Genomic DNA, 23,670 nt, shown 5'->3' on the forward strand with positions numbered 1-23,670 from the left:
TAGAGTAGGAAGTGGTACAAGGTCCAGGTAATTAGACAGCTCAGTGACCGTGTAATTTACCCTAGAGGAGTACAGTTCCTGGTAAAATTGCAAGAATCTATTGCTGATCACAGGTATAGTCAAAAGGGAGCCATCTAAATCCCTCAATCGCCCTATATGAGTCGCTGCATATTGCCCTTTAGCCAACCAGGCCAAAAGCCTGCCATTTTTGTCCCCATATTCAAACACCCTCTAGGCACTGGCCAACATGGATTTCTTAGTTAAGTCAGAGCTCAAAAGCACGTCTGCTCAGTCCAACATCCTGGCCACACCCCTAGATGATCTACTTTTAATAAACTATTCAGTCTCTGGTCTAAACCAAAGTTTAATCAAAGCTGTAAACTGCCTGGAATCTCTGGGTTGGATACTCAACCTAGAAAAATGCTCCTTAAAACCATCAGGGAGATCCCGATATTTGGCTGGTCACAGATACCATACAGAAGAAGGTATTCGTACCCCAGGCAAGAATCCGTTCCATAGTAGGACTAATGCAACTGGTCAAAGCAAAGAAAAATTCTTCCATTCTCCTGTGCATGAGATTGCTAGGAAAAATGGTGGCCTCCGAGGACATCCCTTATGCGCAGTTTCACTCAAGACTACTACAAAACACCATCCTGTCGGTCTGGAACAAGTAGTTTCAGGCTTTGGATTTTCCAATACATTTATCCCCCGACATACGTCAGAGCCTAAATTGGTGGTTGATATCCAGCAACCTCCGAAAGGGGAAATCCTTTCTGCCAGTATCCTGGAACGTGGTGACAATGGATGCCAGCCTTCTAGGCTGGGGAGCAGTCCTGGAAGAAGCTTCCGTCCATGGGAGATGGTCCAAGTCAGAGAGAACCTTGCCCATCAACATTCTAGAGATTCAGGCAGTACGTCTGGCCCTAGAATCCTGGACGCTTAGGCTACGGGATTGTCTTGTCAGGATTCAATCAGATAATGCCACGGCTGTGGCTTACATCAATCACCAAAGGGGCACAAGAAGTCGTACAGCCCAAAAAAAGGTACATAATGTTCTAGCTTGGGTAGAAAACAACGTTCCTTGCTTATCAGCGATTTTCAAAATTAAATAAAATTTTGAAAACTGGCAGGTGGACTATTGAGTCGCCAACAGTTATTTCTGGGAGAATGGTCCCTTCCCCCTGACATCTTTCTAGCAATATGTCAGAGATGGGGTTTTCTGGACATGGACCTGTTCGCGTCCAGATTCAACAACAAAGTCGACAACTTTGTGTCCAGAACAAGGGATCCGCTAGCATGCGGAACAGACACATTTGTTTTCCAATGGGATCAGTTTTCATTGACCTATGCATTTCCTCCAGTTCTGCTACTTCCGCCCCTTCTCCACAGGATCAAGCATTAACGAAAGGAGGTGGTTCTGGTGGCCCAGCAGATCTTGGTTTGCCGAGATCATAAAGATGGCAGTAGGGGTCCCTTGGACCCTGCCATTATGGCCAAATCTTCTCGCACAAGGTCCAGTATTCCATCCTACCTTACAGGTGCTAAATTTAACGCTTTGGCTATTGAAACCCACATTCTAAAGGACCATGGGTTATCCCCTTCATTAGTGTCTACTTTGGTTAATGCCAGCCTCCAGAATCATTTACTACAGAGTCTGGAAGGCATATGTGTCCTGGTGTGGATCCAGGGGTTGGCACCCCAGGAAGTATGTCATAGGTAGGATCCTTGATTTCCTGCAAATGGGATTGGAAATGAAGCTGGCCTTGAGTACTGTCAAGGGTCAGGTCTCGGCCTTGTCAGTATTTTTTCAACGGCCTCTTGCTTCTCACACTTTGGTGCGTAGTTTTATTCAGGGGGTAACACGGATCAATCCCCCTGTCAGGGCCCCTCTAAATCCTTGGGACTTAAATTTAGTCTCATCGGTTTTACAAAATCCACCTTTTGAGCCTTTACGGGAAATTCCCTTGGTTCTTTTGACAAGGAAAATAATCTTTTTGGTTGCCATTTCTTCTGTTAGAGTATCGGAACTAGCGGCTTTGTCTTGCAAAGAGCCATATTTGATCATTCATAAGGATAAGGTAGTTTTGCGTCCTCATCCTGAATTCCTACCAAAGGTGGTGACAGGTTTTCATTTAAACCAGGATATTCTACCTTCTTTCTTCCCAGAGCCTCAATCTAGGGAACAGAAGGCACTACATTCCCTTGATGTGGTAAGAGGAATCAGAGTCTATTCAAAGGCAACCACTCAGGTTCGCAAAATAGATGTTTTGATTGTTCTGCCAGAAGGTCCAAAAAGGGGACAGGAAGCATCAGTCTATTATTTCCAAATGGATTTGTCAAGTGATTGTTCAAGCTTATAGTAAGAAGAAAATTTTCTCCTTTTCATGTTAAAGCACACTCTACCAGGGCGGTTAGTGCTTCTTGGGCAGTGCATCATCAAGCCTCTATGGCTCAGATCTGTAAGGCCGCAACTTGGTCTTCAGTTCATACATTTACCAGATTTTAGCAAATCGATGTTAAAGGTCATGAGGATATTGCCTTTGGGCGTAGTGTACTGCAGGCTGCAGTAGAAGTCCTCTAGCCTCCTTTGCCCTACTTTTTTTTTTCTTGTCTCCCTCCCTTGGGTTGCCATTGCTATGGGACATCCCACATAGTAACTACTATGGCTCCTGTTTTTAAAAGCAGAAATCAATTTTTTTTTTTTTTTTGGGGAAAAAAACAAATTTTGAAAAATTTCTGTGCAAATACAGTGCAAGATAAAAAGTTGCAAGGACCACCATGGTATTTTCTAGGGTCTTTGCTAAAAAAAAAAAAAAAATTATGTTTAGGGTTTCCATGTAATTTTCTAGCAAAAAATTGTTTTTACACTTGGGAAAGAAATGTCAGAATTGGCCTGGGTGGCAAGTGGTTAACAAGAAGGTAGTATTCAAGTGACTAGTGTCTTTTTTATAAACACAGAGTTGTCATTAGGAGCACCTTCTTATATTGACAGGATTAATCTGTGTACCACACGAGTCTTTGGGAGCCAGAATTATTGTTGGTTAGTAGAGGATCATATCGCCTAACTGCTACTCCATATAGAACAGTTTCTGGATTTTTGGTTAATATTTTCTCTAGCTTTTATAATACACCTATTATTGCAATTATAGACCCTTAATTATGACCACAGTCATAACTATAACAATTTTTGAAAGTACAATACTAAAAGTCAATTACCAAATGTTAACTTTTTTTTTTCATAATGTAGGAAGTTAATAAGACACAGCTTTCAAGATCAGTCTTAAAGCGTATTTCAAATTTTGCAATCAAATTTGAGAAAATCCTAATATGATTGTGTTCCCATTCACACAGCATGCCTGAAAGATTGTAAAAATATTTGTCTATAGACATGTACAACCTGGTTTGGATGCATACCTGCATCAGTCCCTGCACCATTGCTAGCTTGCTGAGGGGTATGGACACTGCCTAGCAGTTTTTCAGGGACCCAATATCAAGAGGTCTTCACTTATGTTCCCCCGATCTTCACACTCACCTGTGCCACTATGGGGAAGTCGTCCTCTCCTTGTAAATGTTTTTATTTCATAAAATAGTTGGTAAATTTGGAGCGGTAGAAATACCAAAACCCAAAGTCCCACTAGACGTCCTTGTTTGGAATGTTACTTTTGCGTGAACTGACCCTTACTCATGTTTTCTTTGAATTCATGAGCCTCACAACAAAGATATTTGTCCTAAAATTGTGTAAATATAATTTTTATGTATGCTCGTTTAGGGTAGGAAGAGTAAGTAGCATGCATTTATCCCTCCACTATCTCCTGCCACCATGTTCACTCACTGGAGTGAAAATTGAGATGCATCTGATTCTCCAACTGCCCCACAAGCTTGCTTTCTCTGTCTTAGTCACCAAGATAGGACATAGGATTATTGGTCCTTTCTCAACTAAATGTATGAAACAGATTTTCAGATCCTGCTGGTGAACATGATGGTAGTGGAATTTATGGCAGGCAAGTATGCTCTCCTTAACTTTTCTGCTGTAAAATTTAACGTTGTCCTTAATGTGCAGTCCTTGGTGTTTGAAAGAGCATAATGTGTAAACTGTTTAGGGGTATAGGTATAATTATTTTTTTTTTCTTTTGTATTCTACTTTTACAGCTGTAAAACCTAGGTGAGTGCTAATGTTGAAAATTGTTCATATGCATTTAATTTGTTTTATTGTGCAGGCAGGAAAACATGAAGCCATTGTAAAAAATGTCCATGATTTACTTGCCAAGTTAGCGTGGGATTTTTCTCCTGAACAACTTGACCATCTTTTTGATTGTTTTAAGGTAAACTTTTTTTTTCTTTTTTTTAAATTTAATAATAGGTGTTTGGTTATAGTAATTGTTTTTGAAATCTTAAAAATACTGTTTATAGATTGGTAGTTGCCTATAATAGCTACTTACAGTGGATATAAAAAGTCTACACAACATTGTTAAACTGTCAGGTTTCTTTGATGTAAGAAAAAAAAAGAGCCAAAGATAATTTTCAGATCTTTTTGCACCTTTAATGTAAACTGTACAACTCCGTTGAACAAACTGAAATGTTTCCATGTCGAGGGAAGTAAAAATAAAAATTCTAAACAATATGGTTGCATTAGTGTGCACACCCTTAAATTAATATTTTGTTGAAGCACCTTTTGATCTTATTACAGCACTCATTCTTTTTGGGTATGAGTCCCTCGGCTCTCCAGCTGTTTTGAAACTACCAATCCCATCATGTCTCTGCCTCTAGGAGTCATGCTTGTGATTGTTAGGTTCTTGCAATGTCTCATGGGACTTGTAGTTTCAAAACAGCTGGAGAGCCAAGGTTCCCTACCCCTGGTCTATCGGCATGGCACATCTTGACTTACCAATATTAGCCCACTCTTTGCAAAAACACTACAAATGTCAGATTACGAGGGCATCTCCTGTGCACAGCCCTCTTCAGATCATATCACCGATGTTTCAGTCACATTCAGGCCTGGGCTCTGGGTGGGCCATTCCAAAACTTGAATCTTCTGGTGGAGCCGTTTCTTGATTTGGATGTATGCTTTGGGTCGTTGTCATGCTGAAAGATGAAGTTCCTCTTCATGCTCAGCTTTCTAGCTGAAGCATGAAGGTTTTTGAGCCAATATTGACTGACTGATATTTGGAACTGTTCATAATTCCCTCTACTTTTGACTAAGTCCCCTGTTCCAGCTAAAGAAAAACGGCCTCAAAGCATGATGCTGCCACACCATGCTTCACTGTGTAGGGTGGTGTTTTGGTTATGTGCAGTCTTGTTTTTTGAGCCAAACATATTTTTTCTTACATCAGAGGACACAGAGCCATAGTAATTACTATGTGGGTTATATCGAACCGACAGGTGCTGGACACTGGCAAGCCCCTAAGGTGTGTACTTCCCCCATATAACCCCTCCCATTACTGGGAGTCCTCAGGTTTTTTCGCCAGTGTCTAAGATGTTGGGCACGAGTAAAGATGTGCTGTGTTGAGCTCCATGGGCAGTAATCCTTTAAGAGCCAGCCATGCTGACCAGATACATTCAGATGTCTTGTTCTTGTCCCTGGGATCCAGTACTTTTTGGTAGTAAGGCCATAAAGTTTTACTGGCAGGGTCCTGTCGCAGGTCCAGGTTTGTGGGTTAACCTGAGAGTTCCCTGTTTCCTGAAGGTTTCTGTTAAGGTCTCGGAGCCTACCGTGAAGGGTGAAGATTGTTGGTTGTTTTTTTTTGTTTTGTTTTATCTCTGATAAAACCCTGCTGCGAGGATAAGGTAAGGGAGATTTTCTCAGGAATTTCTCCTTCTATGTATTGTTCTCATGTCTATGTATCTCCATTGGGGGCTGTATTGAGCACTCACCATCCTAATGCTGGAAACAGTAGAAGCCTTCACTCTCCTCTTCTTCAGCCGACTCAGACCCTCTGGTAAGAAAAGGGGGGTCTGAGCTCTTCCTGTGCCCCCAGATTGGCGTTTCTCTCTTCCAGAGACATGCCAGACCATCTGCCTTGTTTAAAAAAAAAAAAATCTCTAGTCGTCTGTCCAGGACAGCACTAGAGAGAGAGGCTCCACCTCTTAAAGCAGGAAACACAATCCAGATCTTTAAAGGGCGGTCTCCATCCCTTCCCCCTCAGTCTTTGTGTTTCCTCCACCGGAGGAGGCTGGATCAGGAGCTCTCCTTACCCTGATGGTGGGAGTGCCCATAAGAGACAGGGTAGGAGTAATGTGTACCTGTTTAGGTAGCAGACAGCTGAGGTCCTTCGGTCGGGTTGACAGCAGCTACGAACCGGCATTCTCCTTCTGGAAGCCCGGGGAGGGCTGGAGTTCCCTCGCCTGGCGTTTGGTTCGGATTTGGGCGCAAAGTCAGACGGGGGGCGGGCACAGTCATCGAGTTCCGGGCCTGTGGAAAGCAGGAGGAGGACAGAGGATTTCCGGCGATCCACTTCCGGTTCCGGGTCGCGCGGCGAGTGTGGATGATGGGAACCTTTGCGGCTATTTTAAAAAGCCCCGGCCACATAACGTTCATGCTGCATCACAAACTAAGGGAAAAGCCTCCAGGCGGTCAGGCAAGATTCCGATCGGATTTGGATGCAGTAGAGTGGCAATGGAGCCGAACCAGCTCAGGTAGGCAAACACAGAGGTGTCTTGTACCTACAAGGCTGGGGGAGAGGGGGGGGAGTGATGGACTAATCAATGCAAAGGCATTATGAAATGGTCCAGCTGTGCTTTTTCTCCCTCCCTCTCTCAAATAGGATCCGGACTAAAGTGTCTTGCGAATCCTTTTAGCAGTTGGTGGGGTGCACATAGGTGTTTGGTGAAGGCATCCTATATTTGCTAAAGGGTTCGATGATGTTGGCTTGTCTGTTTTTCCCTTCCTTTCTTCTCTCCTTCTCTTGTCTTAGGCTCTGCCCAAAGAACCAGAGAGGTCAGGGAGGAAGAAGAGATGTCTTCATGTTTGAATAAATTAAAAGAAGGATGGTCTTAGCCTCTTTGTAAACTGTGCATAGACAAATTGGTCTATAAGTAAGCTACAGGGGCTTGTAAGAATTTGATTTCTGGAGTATAGAAAGAAATGCAATCCATCAAGACAATGCTAGCGAACCTTGAGACCCCAAAACCAGCCGCAGTCCCCCTGCTTCCACCCCAGAGGAAGGTGATAAATCAGGGGAAGATGAATTCAATTCACTGGATGGCCTAAGTGAAACGGCATCATCCAGAGATATCGCTGCTCAAGGGACAAGCTCTTCCAGATACAGGCTCACTGGAGGAAGGTAGATGCCTTACTGGGGGTGATTTATGAGACGCTCGAAATTAAAGAAGAGCCAGTCTCCCTGTCCTTGACCGGATGTATCAAACCCTAAAGGAAGATTCAGTCAGGGTTTTTCTGGTTCATTGCACACTGGTAGATTCAATCAAGAGAGTGGGAGGAGCCAGAGAAAAGCTAATTTTTCCTAAAAGTATGAAGCGGAGATTCCCCTTCAGTGAGGACCCCACTCTGGAACAAAGTACCTAAGGTAGATGCAGCTTTTTCCCAGTGTGCAAAATCAGCAGACCTCGCCTTTGAGGACATGGGTGTCCTTAAGGTTAAGGAACCCATGGATGAGAGGGTGGAGGTGCTGCTGAAGAGGTCATGGGAAGTAACCATGACTAATTTAAAACCTGCAATGGCCACAACAATAGTGGCTCGCAATTTGGAGGTCTGGCTGGAACAATTGCAAAGCCATTTGGAAGGAGGAACCTCAAGAAAGGAATTCCTGGATTCCCTTCCTATGCTACATAAAGCAGCAGATTATATGGCAGATGCCTCTGCAGAGTCGGTCAAATTGTCAGCCAGGACCGCTGCCCTCGTAAACGCAACTCGCAGGGCACTTTGGTTAAAGTCTTGGTCAGGAGACTCGGCCTCAAAAGTGAGGTTATGTGGCATCCCCTTTGAGGGAGACCTCTTGTTCAGGCAGGATCTTGAGAAGGTCCTGGACTGTGCTGCGGACAAGAAGGCCTTTCCTGTTAAAACCAAAAAGACTACAGGTAAACGCTTTTTTTGTCCCCAAACAGCAGGGACAGTCACAAGGATAGACCTCTAAGGAGGCAACCCCTAAAAAAAAACAGTGGATGGGAGGAAAACAGAAAAGTTATCTTTTTTTCCCTCTTCTAAAAAACACTAAATCCCAGTGACTTGGTTCCTGTGGGGAGAAGACTGGGGCAGTTCCTCCCACAGTCGGAAAAGACTACCCCAAATACTTTTATTCTGAGGATCATCAGGGAGGGTTACAAAATACAGTTCAAACACACCCCACCTACAAGGATGTGTCTGACCAAGCCTCCCAAGGATCCTCAGAAAGCGACAGCTTAGCTGTCGCAAATTGGCGATTTAATAGACCAGAGGGTTCTAGTGCCAGTTCCATCACAGGAAATAAACCACGGTTTCTACTCGCATGTGTTTGTAGTGAAGAAACCGTCAGGCAAATTCCGGTTAATTTTGAACATAAAGTTACTAAACAAGTGGGTAACTTACAAAAAAATTTCGGATGGAAACAATTTACAGTGAGGTCAGTACTCCCTCCAAATTGTTTCATGGCCTCCCTCGATCTGAGGGACGCCTACCTACTCATCCCCATTCAAGAGAACTCTCAAAAGTATTTGAGGATAACGATTCTATGGGGAAGGCAGACCCGATGCTTCCAATTCAGGGCTCTGCCATTCGGTCTATCTTCCTCCCCCAGGATTTTCACCAAGGTCCTGGCGGAAGCATTGGCTCCCCTGAGACTGAAAGGGGTCGCCTTCGTACCATACTTGGACGACCTTTTATTCTATGCCCCCTCAAAGCTCCAACTGCAGAAAGATCTGAGGGTAGCCATCTCTTGTCTAAAAAGGCTGGGGTGATAAAGAAAAGTCGCACTCGACACCGACACAGGCCATACAGTATCTAGGTTTCCTGGTAGATTCGTTGTCATAGTCTTCTTCACAGGAAAAAGTAGAAAAGGTGAAGGCGACAGTCACCTTTTTGCAGACCAATCAGGCAATTTCCCTCCGCTCAGCTATGGCAGGGTTAGGCCTATTAATGGCAACAATCCCTGCGGTTCCTTGGGCAAGGGCTCATTTCAGGTGCCTTCAGGCCAATATTCTGAGCAGCTGGGACCAAGCACAAGAATCCCTGGAAGGGATTATCCATCTATCCTGAAAGACCAGAAGGTCTCTATGGTGGTGGAGGAGAGAAGGAGAACCTAGTACGGGGTGCCAGTGCCTTGGGGCTGGGGGGCCCATTTGGGCTCGAAAGTAGCCCAAGGGTGCTGGGGGAAGACGGTCCCAGAGGTCGGCCAATTGGAGAGAGTTTCAGGCAATCTGAGAAGCCTTAAGGGCGTTTGCTAGGGATCTGGGGGACCAACATGTACAGGTCCTCACGGACAAGCGTGGTGGCGGTTTCCTACCTAAACAAACAGGGAGGAACGAGATTCCTGTCCTTGATCAAACTAACAAGTACGATCCTGCACTGGGCCGGGGAAAAGCTAGAGTCTGTTTCGGCAGTCCATCTAAAGGGGGTGGACAACCACCTGGCGGATTTTCTGAGTCGTCACCGGGTGTACCAATCAGAATGGTCCCTGAACAGGGAAAGTTTCCAGCTGATAGTGCGGAAATGGGGTCGCCCGGAGGTGGACTTGTTTGCCAGGAAAGCAAACACCCAGATCCCAGTATACTTCTCCCTGGAGACGAAGGCAGGGGCAAAAGGGATAGACGCTTTGGCACAAAACTGGGCATTTTTGCACTTGCTACGCCTCCCCCCCCTCTCTTTTCAAGCTAAATCCTCTAGTCCTGAGGAAATTTCTGCAGGAACGGACCACATTAATACTGGTGGTTCCTTATTGGCCGAAGAGACCGCGGTTCTCAATGCTGCTGGGCCTGACAGGCGAGCCTCCTCTCATGCTGCCGGAGAGGGAGGATCTGCTGTGCCAGGGCCCAGTTCTGTTGTCAGAAATACAGACCCTGAAGTTATCGGCTTGGCATCTGAAGAGAGCCTCTTGAAGTCTAAGGGGCTCTCGGATAGGGTGATTAGAACACTCCTTTCTAGTATAAAGAAGGTAACCCAAGCAATTTATGTTATGGACGCTTTTTGTTCATGGTTAGACACTAAAAAGGTCTCTGTAAGTATCCCGACAGTCTTGGAGTTTTTACAAGATGGTGCAGATAAGGGACTGGCCATTAGTACCTTAAAAGTACAAGTTGCGGCCCTGTCTGTTTTTTTTTGGAGCAACCTCTGGTGGCAGACCCGCTAGTGAGCAGGTTCTTTAAGGGGTTAACCAGGATTAAACCTGTTCCTTTGAAAAAAATTTACCCAAATGGAACCTGTCAGTTTTACAGGGATGGGTAAAAAGGTCACAGAAAGAAGAGCTTTTCTTGAAATGGATCACGCTCAAAACCGTGCTCCTAGTGGCTATTTCCACAGCTAGACGCATTAGCGAGCTTCAGGCACTTTCGGTGAAAGAGCCGTTTTTGCAAATTTTTAAAGACAGGCTGTAAAAAAGTAGTGACAAAATTCCACAGAACACAGGAAATAGTTTTACCTTCGTTCTGTGGGTCCCCCACTAATCCTAAGGAGGGAGAGTTTCACCAACTGAATCTGAGAGCCTGTGTCTTACAGTATCTGGAGATGTCGAAAAGCATTAGAAAATCAAATGCATTATTTGTTTTACATGCTGGTAAAAAATTGGGGTCACAAGCTTAAAAGAATAAAATTGCAAGGTGGATCAAACAAGCTATTAAAGAAGCTTACAAAGTGATGAAAATGAAATGTCCCCCCCCCCCACCATGGCTCACTCTACACGGGCTCTATCGACCTCATGGCCAGAGCAATCTGGAGCGACACCAGAACAAATTTGTCGAGCAGCAACTTCGTCAAGCTACTCAACGTTAATGAAGCATTACAGATTGGACCTTATCTCAGCACAAGACCAGGTGTTTGGGAGAAAGGCTCTTCAAGCGGTAGTCCCTCCCCCCCTAATCTGGTAAGTTCTCGTTGATCCTCTAGTGCTGTCCTGGACAGATGACTAACGAGAGTTAGACTTACCGTTAACTGTTTCTAGGAGTCGTCCAGGACAGCATGGATTCCCTCCCTATATGCTGTTATAATTCTGGACAAGTGTTTTTGTTACAGAAGCCGTTCTGGGTAAGTTCTCGGTTTCAAGACTGAGGGGGAAGGGACGGAGACTGCCCTTTAAAGATCTGGATTGTGTTTCCTGCCTCTGGAGGTGGAGCCTATCTCTTGAATGCTGTCCTGGACGACTCCTAGAAACGGAGTTGCCTGTAAGTCTAACTCTTTTTTTATTTTTTTATTTTTTTGGGTAAAGAGCAGACCGCAATCGCTCAAAAAAAGCGGAGGGTTTACCCTGCCATGCTGCAGGACACCGCTTGTGTGGGAAAATCAGCTCCTTTGAAAAAGGGAAGGGGGGGGGGGGGACGACGGGGACGACACGTTGCTGACGGCATCAGACGTCGGCCACACGTCCAGGAAGTGTGTAAAGCGCAGTGGAGGAATAGAGCAGAGAGGTTGGCTGGATCAGGTTTGGTGACATAGGCATTTCCCTTTGACAACATACTTTAAAAGCTAGGATTAATAGCAGTTATTGTACTGTACTATAGCCTAGCAAGTTTACATTATTTTCCTTGGTAGTGCCTCTGCTTTTTGCTGTAAGCTATGAGTGGCAAGGGGACCAGGGACTCCTCTAAGGGGTCAATGGTATACAACAAGCTAAAAGCTCTATCCAAAAGAATGTCATCCTCCCCTGAGAGGTATACGGCTAGTCGCTTCAGTCCCTGTATATATCATACAAACGTTTTTTCTTCTTCTAAGATTTAAAATATATATATATATATATATATATATATATATATATATATATATATATATATATATATATATATATATATATATATATATATATATATATATATATATATATATATATATATATATATATAATTTTGAAAGATTATTGCTATGTCTCTCCATAGTAGGACTAAACATACGAGATTCCCATCTAGTCCTCAATGCCCTTTTGTTGAGGTACAGGAGGCTGGGGATCAGGTAGATCTTCCCAAATATTGGAAGATACTTATTTTTTTCTCTTCGGAGGATCCTAACAGGGAGGGAGTAGCCTTACAAGTCAGATGTTTGTCTACTCCCTTAACCCTTTTCTTGCCTGCAGCACAGGCTGTTGAGGTATCTACCTCTAATAAGGTTCATTTGAACCTCCCCCACCTGGGGATGTTTTTCCTATTCATGCATAGCTTATGTATTCTGAATGGGAACATTTGTATGAAGAAATGGGGGTTCCCAGCAATTGATGCTGCAATCACCTCAGTGAGCAGAATCTCACATGTCCAGTGGATAATGCACTGATGTTAAAGGATCCAGCAAATTAGGTTGGAACTTCCTTTCAAAGACAAGATCTTTTGCAGTTCTTGCTGCAATTTGTGTATCTCAGTCAATTAATCCTTTAACGTCTGCTCCACTATTTTGGTCGAGCACATTTTGAGTCACGCTAATTCATTGAAAAATGTGGACTTCTAAGGGTTAAGGAACAGTTTGTGAGATACCTGAAATTCTGCCTGATCAGCAGGCCCAGCAATGGGCTGGTGTATTTGACGCACTATGTCTCACAGATACTATTAAAGACACTATTGTTTAAGCCTTATACTTGGACTAGTGCATTCTCGCAGAGTTCCATGGCTGAAATATTGATCAGCCAAAGCACCATCTGAAAACTGTTAGCCAGTTTGTGTCCCTTCTTGGGGTACGGCTATTTAGAGTGGATAAGTACATCCAAAAGGGTAAAGCTCTCTTTACCAGTAAGAGGTTCAAACATTTCTCCTTTAATCGTGCCACCTCTCCTATTGCTGGGGCATCTGCCTTTAGGCAGTCTCGACTGTCTCAATCGTCAGGTTCAGAGGGAAGTCCCCAATGCAGCACCAAGATATTGGGGGCAGAAAGCCCATAAAGAAAAATGCTAAAGCCTTCTCATGAAGTAGAACCCCCACTCGGGTGGGGGAAAGGTCCTGTGATTCTCAGTCTGGCAGGAACAATGTCAAGAGCAGAGGACTTTCTGCAATTTATTCTCTAGGTTACGACTAGAGTTCTAGGAGCCTGGATGGTTCAGTCGGTTTTGATTTGAGGGTCCGGGGTTCGGGTCCCTGTTTGGGTGCTGCCTGTGGGGTCCTTGGGCTGCTGTTGCGGCAGTCTTTATGCAAGAGTTTCCGTCTCCTCAGAGAATGTTCCAAATTTTTCAGAAACAAAAAAAACGAAAAAATAAGTCTTTCTGGCCTCTGGATCAGCTGTTATCCCTGTAGGTGATATCAGAGGTTCCCTTAGACCCCTTTCACACCACACCGCCCATAGCGTTGTCGCTAAAATGCCGCTATTTTTAGGGGCTTTTTACTGCCGGATTTGCGGCACATTTCGGCCGCTAGTGGGGCGCTTTTACCTCCGCTAGCGGCCGAGAGGGTTAAAACTGAATACTCAATGGCGGCGTTTTGCCGGCGGTATTACAGCGCTGCTTCATTGATTTCAATGGGGAGCAGCGGTGGAGGAGCGGTAAAAACACTGCTCCTTCACCGCTCCAAAGAAGCTGCTGGCAGGACTTTTCCCTGACATCCTGCCAGCGCACCGCTGTAGTGTGAAACCCCTTGGGCTTTCACACTACAAACAATGGTGCAGATTTTTTAGGGCGGATTGCAGGTGCTAATTTTAATGCTATAGCGCCTGCAAAACGCCCTGGTGTGAAAGGGATCTTGGTGGAATGGGGTTTTGGCTCAAACTTTAAGGTTCCAGAACTAAACAGAGTTCAGACCCATTCTAGATCTCGAAGATCTGAATCAGCACTTAAACCTCTGATCCTTTCAGAATTCGATCCGCTGTGTCCATCCTGCAAGGAGGGGAGTTGCATGTCTCCATGTGCCAAAGTTTCCTGCTTACCATAAATTTCTGCGGTTTGAAATATAAAATTATTTTTCTTTTTTTCAGTTTTGGCCCTGCCATTCAGCTTAGCCACAGCACCACGAGTGTTCTGAAAGAGTCTGGTACCTCCTTTAGCCAGGCATAGTGGGCCTAGCCTATTAGAATATCTACTTTTAATAGATCATTCAGTCTCAGGTCTAAGACCAGAGTCTGATCTCAACCTAGGAAGATTCTCAAAGCCATCAAGGATATTACTCTACTCGTGAGGGCTGGTTATAGATACCTTACAGAAGAAGGTATTCTTACCCCAGACGAGAATCGGTTCCATTGTAGGATTAATTCAAGTTATCAGAACAAAGGAAAATTCCTTCCTTCATTCGTTTGTGCAGGAGATTTATAGGGGAAATGGTGGCCTCCTTCAAGGCCGTCCCTTACGCTCAGTTTTACTCAAAGACTGCTTCAAGACACCATCCTGTCTGTCTGGAATAAAGAAGATTCAGGCCTGGTTTGTTTCGAATACGCTTGGCTCCCGACATAGGTCAGAGCCTAAATTGGTGGTTCCTATCCAGCAAAATGGATAATCTTGATCCTGGTAGATGTTAACAGATGCCAAATTTCTAGGCTGAGGAGCAGCCCTGGAAGAAGATTCTAGCCAGGGGAGATGGTGCAGGTTAGAGGACCTTACTTACCTATCAACTTTTTTGGAAGTTTCAGGCTGTACATCTGGCTCTAGAATCTTGGCGGTCAGACTACGGGACTGTCCTGACAGGATTAAGTCTGACAAGGCCACGGCGGTGGCTTACGTCGATCACCAGGGGTGTCGCAAGAAGCCGTGCAGCCCAAAAAGAGGTGAATAATGTTCTAGCTTTGGCAGAACACTCCTTGCCTATCAGCAATTCTAATTTTTTAGGCGTACTACTTGAGGCACCCAACAATTATTTTCGGGAGAATGATCTCTTCACCCCGACATCTTTCTAGCAATATGTCAGATGGGGTACCTATTCACGTCCAGATTCATTAACCAGGTTGACAACTTTGTCAAACAAGGGGTCCGCTAGCAGACGGAACAGACACATTAGTCTTCCCATGGGATCAGTTTCCACTGATATGTGTATTTACTCTAATTCTGCTACTTCCACGCCTTCTCTGCAGGATTAAGCAGCAACAAAAGGAAGTGATTCTGGTGGCCCCAGCGGGTCCCAGAAGATCTTAATTTACCAAGTTCATAAGGATGGCAATAGGAGTCCTTTGGACCTCTGCCATTATAGCCAGACCTTCTTGTACAAGGTCCGGTATTTCATCCTACCTTACGGACGAGAAGTTTAACAGGTTTGACTGTTGAATCCCACTCTATAAAAGATCGTGGGTGATCTCCTTCTGTAGTGTCTACTTTGACTAATGCCAGGATGCCGGCTTCCAGAATCACTTACTATAGTCTGGAAGGCAAAGGTTTCTTGGTATGGATCCGGGGGTTGTCGCCCCAGAAAGTATGTCAATAGGCAGGATTCCTGATTCCTGCATATGGGATCTGAAATGAAGCTGGCCTTGACTTCTATCGAGAGCTAGATCCAGGCCTTGTCGGTGTCTTCTTTTTTCCTATGGCCTCTTTTGTCTTACTCTTGGTGCGTAGCTTATTCAGGGGGTAACACTGTTTATTCCCCCCATCAAGGCACCTCTAAATCCTTGGGATCAGCCGTTTTGAATCTTACAAGACATTCCCTTGGTTCTTTGACAAGAAAGATAATCTTTTCTGCTTGCCATTTCTTCTGCTAGAAGAGTATCGGAACTAATGGCTCTGTCTTGTAAGAGCCATATTTCATCATGCATAAGGATGAGGTGGTTTTATGTCCTCATCCTGAATTCCTACCAAAGGTGGTAACAAGTTTTCATTTAAACCAAGATATTATTCTTCCTTCCTTCTTTCTTTCTCCCAGAGCCTTAATCTGGGGAAGAGAGGGTCCAAGATGTGGACAGGCAGCGTCAAGACACACTATTTTCCAAATGGATTTGTCAAAGTGATTGTTCAAGCTTCAGCTTAAAGAAGAAAATTTTGGAATTATGGCATCAAAAGTTCAACCTTGGTTTAATCAGACCATAACACATTTTCCCACATGCTTTTGGGAGACCTCAGATGTGTCTCTGCAGTGGCTTGCTGAGAGGCTGAGATTGCCATTAGACCATGCAGCTGGTGGTTCCTGACTTCATAAGTCTGGATGACGTACTGTCTGGACTGATCCTGGTGAAGTCAATACTGGTCACAGGAGTGCAAAACGAATTGGACTCCTGTGACCCATAGGAGAAGCCCAGCCTGAAAAGCTCAGACTGGACTTCTCCTTTATTTCTGAACACAGCTACATCCCCAGTTGGGCTACCTTGACACTAGGGCTGTGCCAGTGTTGGTGATAAAGCGTCACTCCTTTTAGGGGTGCTTTATAGCTGTTATAGCGGCGGTAGCCAGGAGCTTTTAGGCCCAGAGATGCTGCCTGTAGGACTTTTTTTATTTTTAATTTTTTTTCCCCCATCCTGCAAGCGCACCACCCCAGTGTGAATGCACTCGGGCTTTCACACTGGGGTGGCTTAAGAGGCAGTTTTCAGGCGCTATTTGTAGTGGTAAATTGCCTGAAAGCTGCATTAAGGGGTATAAGGAGCTTTATAACAGGATGCGCACACTTATGCAACCACATTTTAGTTTTTACCCTTCCCCCTTAAAAGATTTCAGTTTCGTTTTCAAATTGAGTTGTACTGTTTAAGGGTGGAAAAAGTTATTTCTTTGTCTCAGTTTTTACACATCACAGAAACCTACGCCCATTTGCCTAGCTGTGCCATTCTGCCAACATACATCGGTGTGTGCCGGTCGGGAACCGGTTAACTACTAGGGGGCAATGAAGAGGTTAAGTGTGTCCTAGGGAGTGATTCTAACTGGGGGGGGGGGGTTTGGCTTCAAGTCACATGACGGTGATCACCGCTCCTGATGACAGGGAGCGGTGATCTGTCATTACACTAGCCAGAATGGGGACGTGCCTTGTTTACATAGGCACTTCCCGCTTCTGAGGCTCGATGACACGTTCGCCGGAAGACTGGCAGACATCGAGCCCACTCGTCCCGCGGGCACAGTCACACTGTACGCAGCGGGCGGGTGCCTACTATCCCTGGCTCTTAAAGGGGATGTACAGGTACGCCCATCTGCCCACTGCTGCCATTGTGCCAACTTTTGTTGGCGTGCAGCAGTCGGCAAGTGGATAAAATGTAAAATAATTTTACTATAAACATGTATATAGGGAAGCACTGTGCCCCCTTTTCATGTTTATTTTTTCTACCTTCTAAATCTGTTTCAGCTACCTGCTGGGTTTGGCCTTACTCCTGTGCCCAACCCTCAGTTTGACCGTCTTTGTTCCGTTGATCTCTGCTGAGCCAGCAGATGACTGGTCCATCTCGGCTCACTGAGCAGGGAGGAACCTGTCAGAGCCCCACTGATTTCTATGGGGAGATTGGATGAAAACGGACAGCATGTCCACTTTCATCATATCATATCCCATCCGATCCGCCAGACAGATGGCGAATGTATCACCAGCCTCCTGTCTTGATCGGATGGCAGACGATTGTCAGCAGACTCAACTCTGCTGACATCCCCCTGTCCATAGGAGTTAATGGGTGGCCTGCTTGGATCCGCCTGAAAAATGGACAAGTGGATCCGAGTGGGTTTATCGTGTGAAAGGGGCCTTAAGCACATTTCTCATGTTTGTTTTATTTGGGAAATTCTCTGCCCTTCTAGAACTTTCAGTGTCCATGACCCAAAAGCACTCTCTACCTTATATCTATTCAGGCGTATAAATAATACTAATGTGCTGCCTTCTACTCAAATACCTAAATCAAAAATATGATAAAATTGCTGCAGTCACCATCAATGTGTGTTCATCACATCCAATAAGAATTTCAATGTTGCATAAGTGTTGTGCTGCTGTTAAATAGAGCATACAAATGTACATAAATGTGTTACTTCAAAAGCATGGTCAGAAGTGTTCCTGTGCAGCTCTGGTTTCTCCTACCATCCTGCACCATCCTGATCAACCATATGTCAAAAACGACTAATTCTTGTCTACCCGGACAGGAATGTTTTTTGCATCCAAAGGAGGCGTTCTGGTGAATGGGAAAGTGTTGGGGTAAGAAGCAACCTCTGGCCACAATGAGCATCACTATCTGCTCTTGCTAAGATGGCCACCACAACACCGTCCATGGGCCTAGTGCATCACCAGCCTCCACTCCTGATTTTTTTGGAGACAGCTAGAGTGCCTTCCTGCCACCTTCTCCTGAGATCCTGGACCCCCCGGCCGTGTCCCTGCAAGTCTATCTGGGCGTGGAAGTCACAGATGATGGCAAGGGGTCTTGCTATCATTAAGGTAAACCATACAGACCTTATGGGGAAGGTGGACGGCCTAAAGATTGACTTAACGATCATGCGGCAGCACATGCAAAAATATGTGGCCGGTTCCTGACACTGAGCAAAGTATTGCTGACCTAGAGGACACAATTAACCCCATCCTGCCCAAACTCAGCACCTATGGGGAGCAAGATCCATCTTACCCTGTAGGATAAGATGGGTGACCTCGAACAGTCTCCGCAGGAATAACCTGCGTCTGGTTGGTCTCCTGAAGCGAGTGGAGGGATATGACCCTGTAGATTTCTTGTAAAGCAGGTTTGAACAAGAATTTGGTCACAATCAACTATCCCCCTGCTTCGTGATTGAGAGGGCCCATCGAATCCCTGGGCATCCCTTCCCCGAAGGTCACCCTCCACGTACGATTGTAATTAGTTTCCTTAATTACAGGGATTGTGATTCCATTTTGGGGGCATCCAGGAAGAAGGGAAGTCTCCGGGTCAACAATGCTGTGGTGTCCCTGTTTCCTGACTACTCTGCGACAATCCGCAATCGAAGAGCCAGTTAACAGAGTGTCAAGCAGAAACTCCGGCAGCAGGATATCTAATATTCCATGCTGTTCCCTGCTACTCTCCGGGTTACCCACCAGGGGAGATTTCAACTCTTCCAATCACCACAAGATGCCCTATCCTGGTGGGAATCGCTACACCACCCCCCTAAACCACCTGCTTGAAGGTCTGCACACTAAGCTGGAAAAGCTGTATTATCTTCCTCTTACTACCCTTTTCCCCTATCCCTTTGTTGCCCATTACCGAAGCTCTGTTAAGCAAACATTTGGTCGACCATACACATCTCCTGTGGGAGAATTTCTTGGCCCTCAGTTCCTGAGCAGCCCTGAGCTGCCTTGGGGTGAATGCCTTATACCCCCCTGGTTTATTTATTATTTTTCTTTCTGACATTAGTGTTTTCCTTTTATGTTGCTGGCCATGCACCCGACACATGGTACAACTTCAAGGTATAAGCCCATTCCCCTTTTTCAGAGCTGGCCAGGGCTAATGCTACCCTCACTGGGTAATGATTATGCTATTGTACATAGTTTTACTGTTGTGTGGATGTATGCTTGTGTAACACTGCTGCTGATGTGTAAAGGGTTACCATTCTCATGCCATCAAGTTATTCTGGACCCTAAGGGGCAGTATATTATTATACATACGACTGTATGGAATGCCACTCCTGTTGGTCACGGTTTACCTCCCACCTCCGGTCATGGCTGCAGTGTTCTCTGAACTGAATGTGCATTTTTCCTCATTACCTAGCTGTCCTGTGCTCATTCTTGGGTATTTTAATTATGTGTTGCCTGAACTAGATAGGTTGAATCCTTTACAATCGGAGTCTCAATTGTTTCGTGTGTGGTGCAATACCTATGGAAATGTGGATCTATGGCGCTGCAAATATCCCAGAGACTGGGTGTTCTGCCAGTCCAAGTCTTATGCTGCCCTCTCCAGAATAGACTATGTCCTAACCATGGGTTACATTTTACCCTGTGTCCAGTCCATAGCACATCTGTCCCAGATGGTGTCTGATCATTCTATAATACAGATGGGTTTGACTTTGGTCCACAGACCCTTGTTTCAGTCTTGAAGACTCGGCCCTCTCTGGATTTCCACACCGGAAATCTTGGGAGTCCATCCTGACTGACATGGCCAGTTACTGGTCCTCTAACTCTGCAGCTGGGGGCCCTGTCAGGGACGCCTTTAAGCCAGTGGACAGGGGCTCATATATCTCATGTATTAAACATTACAGATCTGTTGGGAAGGCCACCCAAGATGCTCTCCAAAAAAATGCTGGATGAGGCACAGGCCCGTCATGAGTAGCTCTTCCTCTGAGACTCATGGTATGCTGACAGACGATCATTGGGCGCTGCAGCTCCGTATGGTGGATTTTTACCAGGAAGCAACAACTGTACCTCTCTGCTCTAATTCATGAGCATGGGGGGAAAAAATGGTAGGCTTCTTGCGTATGTCGCCCACATGGACTTTCAGGAAAGTACGATTGCCGAAATTCAACTCCCGGCCGGGTTAACTACCTCTGACGCATTGACTATCAACCAAAACTTTGCAGAATTCTATAGCTAGCTCTATGAAGATATGACTGTACCTTCAGTGCAAGCCTTTACGGGGTTTCTTTGAATCACTTGACTTTCCAGCCCTCAGTACCCCCTACCAACTCCTAGATAAACCTATCATGCTAGAGGAAGTTATTATGGCCATACGCCTATTACCAACCAGTAAAACTCTAGGCCTAGATGACGTCTCCTCAGAATGGTATCAGGCACAGATAGAGAACCTGGCTCCCAGGCTGCCTAAGACATTCCAGGATTCTCTTAAGCAAAGGAAACTTCCTGACTATGAATGAACCAGGCAAGGATAGGCTGCAATGTAGTCCTACCATCCCATAGCCCTCTAAACAATGATGCAAAAATTCAAATATGCTCGCTTTTAGAGTAACCGTCTGAAGTCTATCTCTCATTTATGTCTGGGAGGAGCACCTTTGGTAACATTTGTGGGCTTTTCTTGCATGTCCGTAGTGCATCAAATGCGAAACGTGGTGGATTGGTTCTATCCTTAGACGTGTTAAAAGTATGACACAGAGTTGGTCCTTCCCATGGGAAGCTATGACAAGGATGGGTTTTGGTTCACACTTTGTCCAGTGTATTTGACCATTATATGCAGACCCGAGTGCTAGAGTCCACATCAACAGATATTTCTGGGTCCTTTTCCTTGGAGAGGGGTACCAGGCAGGGGCTCCCCCTCTCTCCGCTTCTGTACACACTGACCATTGAGCCCTTGGCCCCGGCAGTGCTGCAGATGTCTGAGATAGGGGGTATCTGCTCTGATCCAGTAGAAGAGCAGATTTCTCTCTACGCGGACGATGCCCTTATATACTTGGACAGTAGAGAGCTCTCCTTTACTAAACTGTTGCATGTAGTGGAGGGGTTTGGGGTAGGTTGGGAAAAATCTCAGGCCTGTCCCATAGGTCCATCTTTTCCCATTGAATATCTACATGGGTCATGTCTCCAATTAACATTCTCCTTCAGATACCTAGGTATCCTAAAACTTGGCGTTCTCTCTAAATACAAACAACTTTACATCACTCCTATAGTCAAACAGATGCTGGAAAGGTTTCTTACCTGGTCTTCGCTGCCCTTCAATCTAATTGGCCGCATAAATATATTTAAAATTATTTTCTTACCAAAATTTTTATATTTTCAAGCTGCCCCAGTCTTTCTTCCTAAATTTTTTTCTGAAAATTGACTCCGTTTTTTTCTTTAATCTGGAATGGTCGTTGGCCTTGTATATAGCAGGTCTTCATTACAGGAGGCTAAAGCTCCATACACACGGTCAGATTTTCTGCTTATTTTTTTTTTTTTCTTCAGATTTACCAAAACCAAATAATATGAGGTCAAAACTTAGGAGTTTCAATATGTATGCAATCAGGCAGGCCCTTGCACTACATGGTTTTGGTAAATCTGAAGACAAAAATCAAAAGAAAATCTGATACTGTGCCTTTTGGCTGCGGGAGGCCTGGCATGCCCAAACTTAAGCAACTACTTTCTTGTTTCCCAACTCTCCTATGTCCATGCTTGGTTTATACTCTGACCTCCAAACTCCCTCTACAGTGCTCTTAACGACCCTCTTTGGACCTTCTACCTCTCTTAAGGATGAACTACATGGGCCAAGGAGATCTGGGTGCTCCAGACTCTCTCCTGTAGATGTCTGTTTTATGACTTGGAGGGTACTTTTTTTTGACAGTTCTCTTTGGTTATCTCGCCACAGACCCCATTGTGGCAGAATCCTAATCTCCCTAAGCTCTTTGGTCACCCAGACTCTACATGGTGGGGTTGAATTGGAATTGCTCATCTCTTCCATATAGTTGAAGATAATACTTTACTACCCTTTGACACACTCAGACTTCAATACGGCCTGGAAAATAAAAAAAAATCTTAAAATATCTTTTGCTAAGACATGCCATTCAGCACAATTTGGGTCATTGACCTCATGAAATCATCTATTGAGGACCTCTTATCGTTTCCGGAAATTGCTAAGTTGATGACCTTTTATGGTCGCCTCCAGTTGGTAGGGGCGGCTCCTTTAAAGAACTCTCAGCGCAAATGGCTGCGGTCAATGTCAGAGCTTTCTGATGAGCACTGGGAAGATGCAAACCAGATATGTTTTCAGAATATAATCAGCACTGCTTACCTACTGATACAATTTAAGTTAATATATCACCTACATTACACACCAGCCAGGCTGGTTCTGGTGGGATTGGGCCGACATTGCATGTGCTAGATGTGATATAATTGGTGCTGATTTTTATCACATGTTTTGGACCTGTCCTCGACCTTCTGGAAGGATCTGTTTGCTATTTTTATTTTGTGACCACAAGCTTCACCTACTGATACCTCATACCCCAGAGGTTGGACTCTTAGGAATTCTTAGTGATCATGTTCCTTGTACACACGCCAGGACTTGTTACGTATACGGTTATTTTATGCATGTCAAACCATCTTATTGCATTGGAAGGATGTGAGCCCTTTTCCAGCCCAAGCCTTCTTTCATAATGTTTATGGGGTCCTCCCCAAATTTAAATTGATATATAAAAGTAGGGCATGGTCTAAGAAATTGACCAAAATATGGCAACCATGTCTGGATGTCTCAGGGGTTTTCTGGGGGGATGTCCTTTCCTCATAACTCACTCAGTGAGTCCCCCACCAATGTAACTCAGGAACAGTGATCTGAAGTTTGCCAACAAAATGACCAGGGATTGCTTTGTATGGAACTTCCGCTACATAAGGGGATCTTGAAAATCTACTGTTGATATGGGGTTGTATGTGTTGTGAGGTTTGAATGTTGTTGGGGCCTTTCTGTTCCTTCACGGCCTAACAACACGGTGTACACTAAATAGTACGACTTGATATTGTCATATGCACCTTAGGCCCCTTTCACACATGTGGACATTATGTCCGTATTTCATCCATCCGTTTGCGGATGAAATACGGACATACATGCATTCCTATGGGATAGCAGGTGTCTGCGGATAAACATCCGCAGACACCCGATATCGTCCGCCTCCGCAATTGTCCGATTCTGCAGACGGAGGAAAATCCTATTTTTCTATCCGTCTGCAGAGCGGATCAGATGAACACGGACAGGCGGTCCGTGCTCATCCGATCCCCCATAGAGGAGAATGGAGAGCTGACAGGGTGGTCCCTGCACAGTGTGCAGAGACCGCCCTGTCCGTCGCTCAGCGGGGACAACTGAGCGATGCCCGCTGAGCAAGC

The 23,670-nt window shown here is 45.0% G+C and overlaps 1 protein-coding gene across 1 annotated transcript in view; it reads left to right on the forward strand.

Moving 5' to 3' along the window:
- Nucleotides 1-23,670, forward strand: part of USP9X (ubiquitin specific peptidase 9 X-linked) — a 437,788-nt gene that overhangs the window by 165,223 nt on the left and 248,895 nt on the right. The window contains 1 exon segment of the mRNA XM_077480883.1: nucleotides 4,218-4,322. Coding sequence (XP_077337009.1) covers nucleotides 4,218-4,322 — 105 coding nt within the window.

This window comes from Lithobates pipiens, unplaced genomic scaffold, assembly GCF_037356315.1.
Source record: "Lithobates pipiens isolate NorthernLeopardFrog02 unplaced genomic scaffold, aLitPip1_a1.2 Scaffold_16, whole genome shotgun sequence".
In the NCBI taxonomy this organism is placed as follows: domain Eukaryota; kingdom Metazoa; phylum Chordata; class Amphibia; order Anura; family Ranidae; genus Lithobates; species Lithobates pipiens.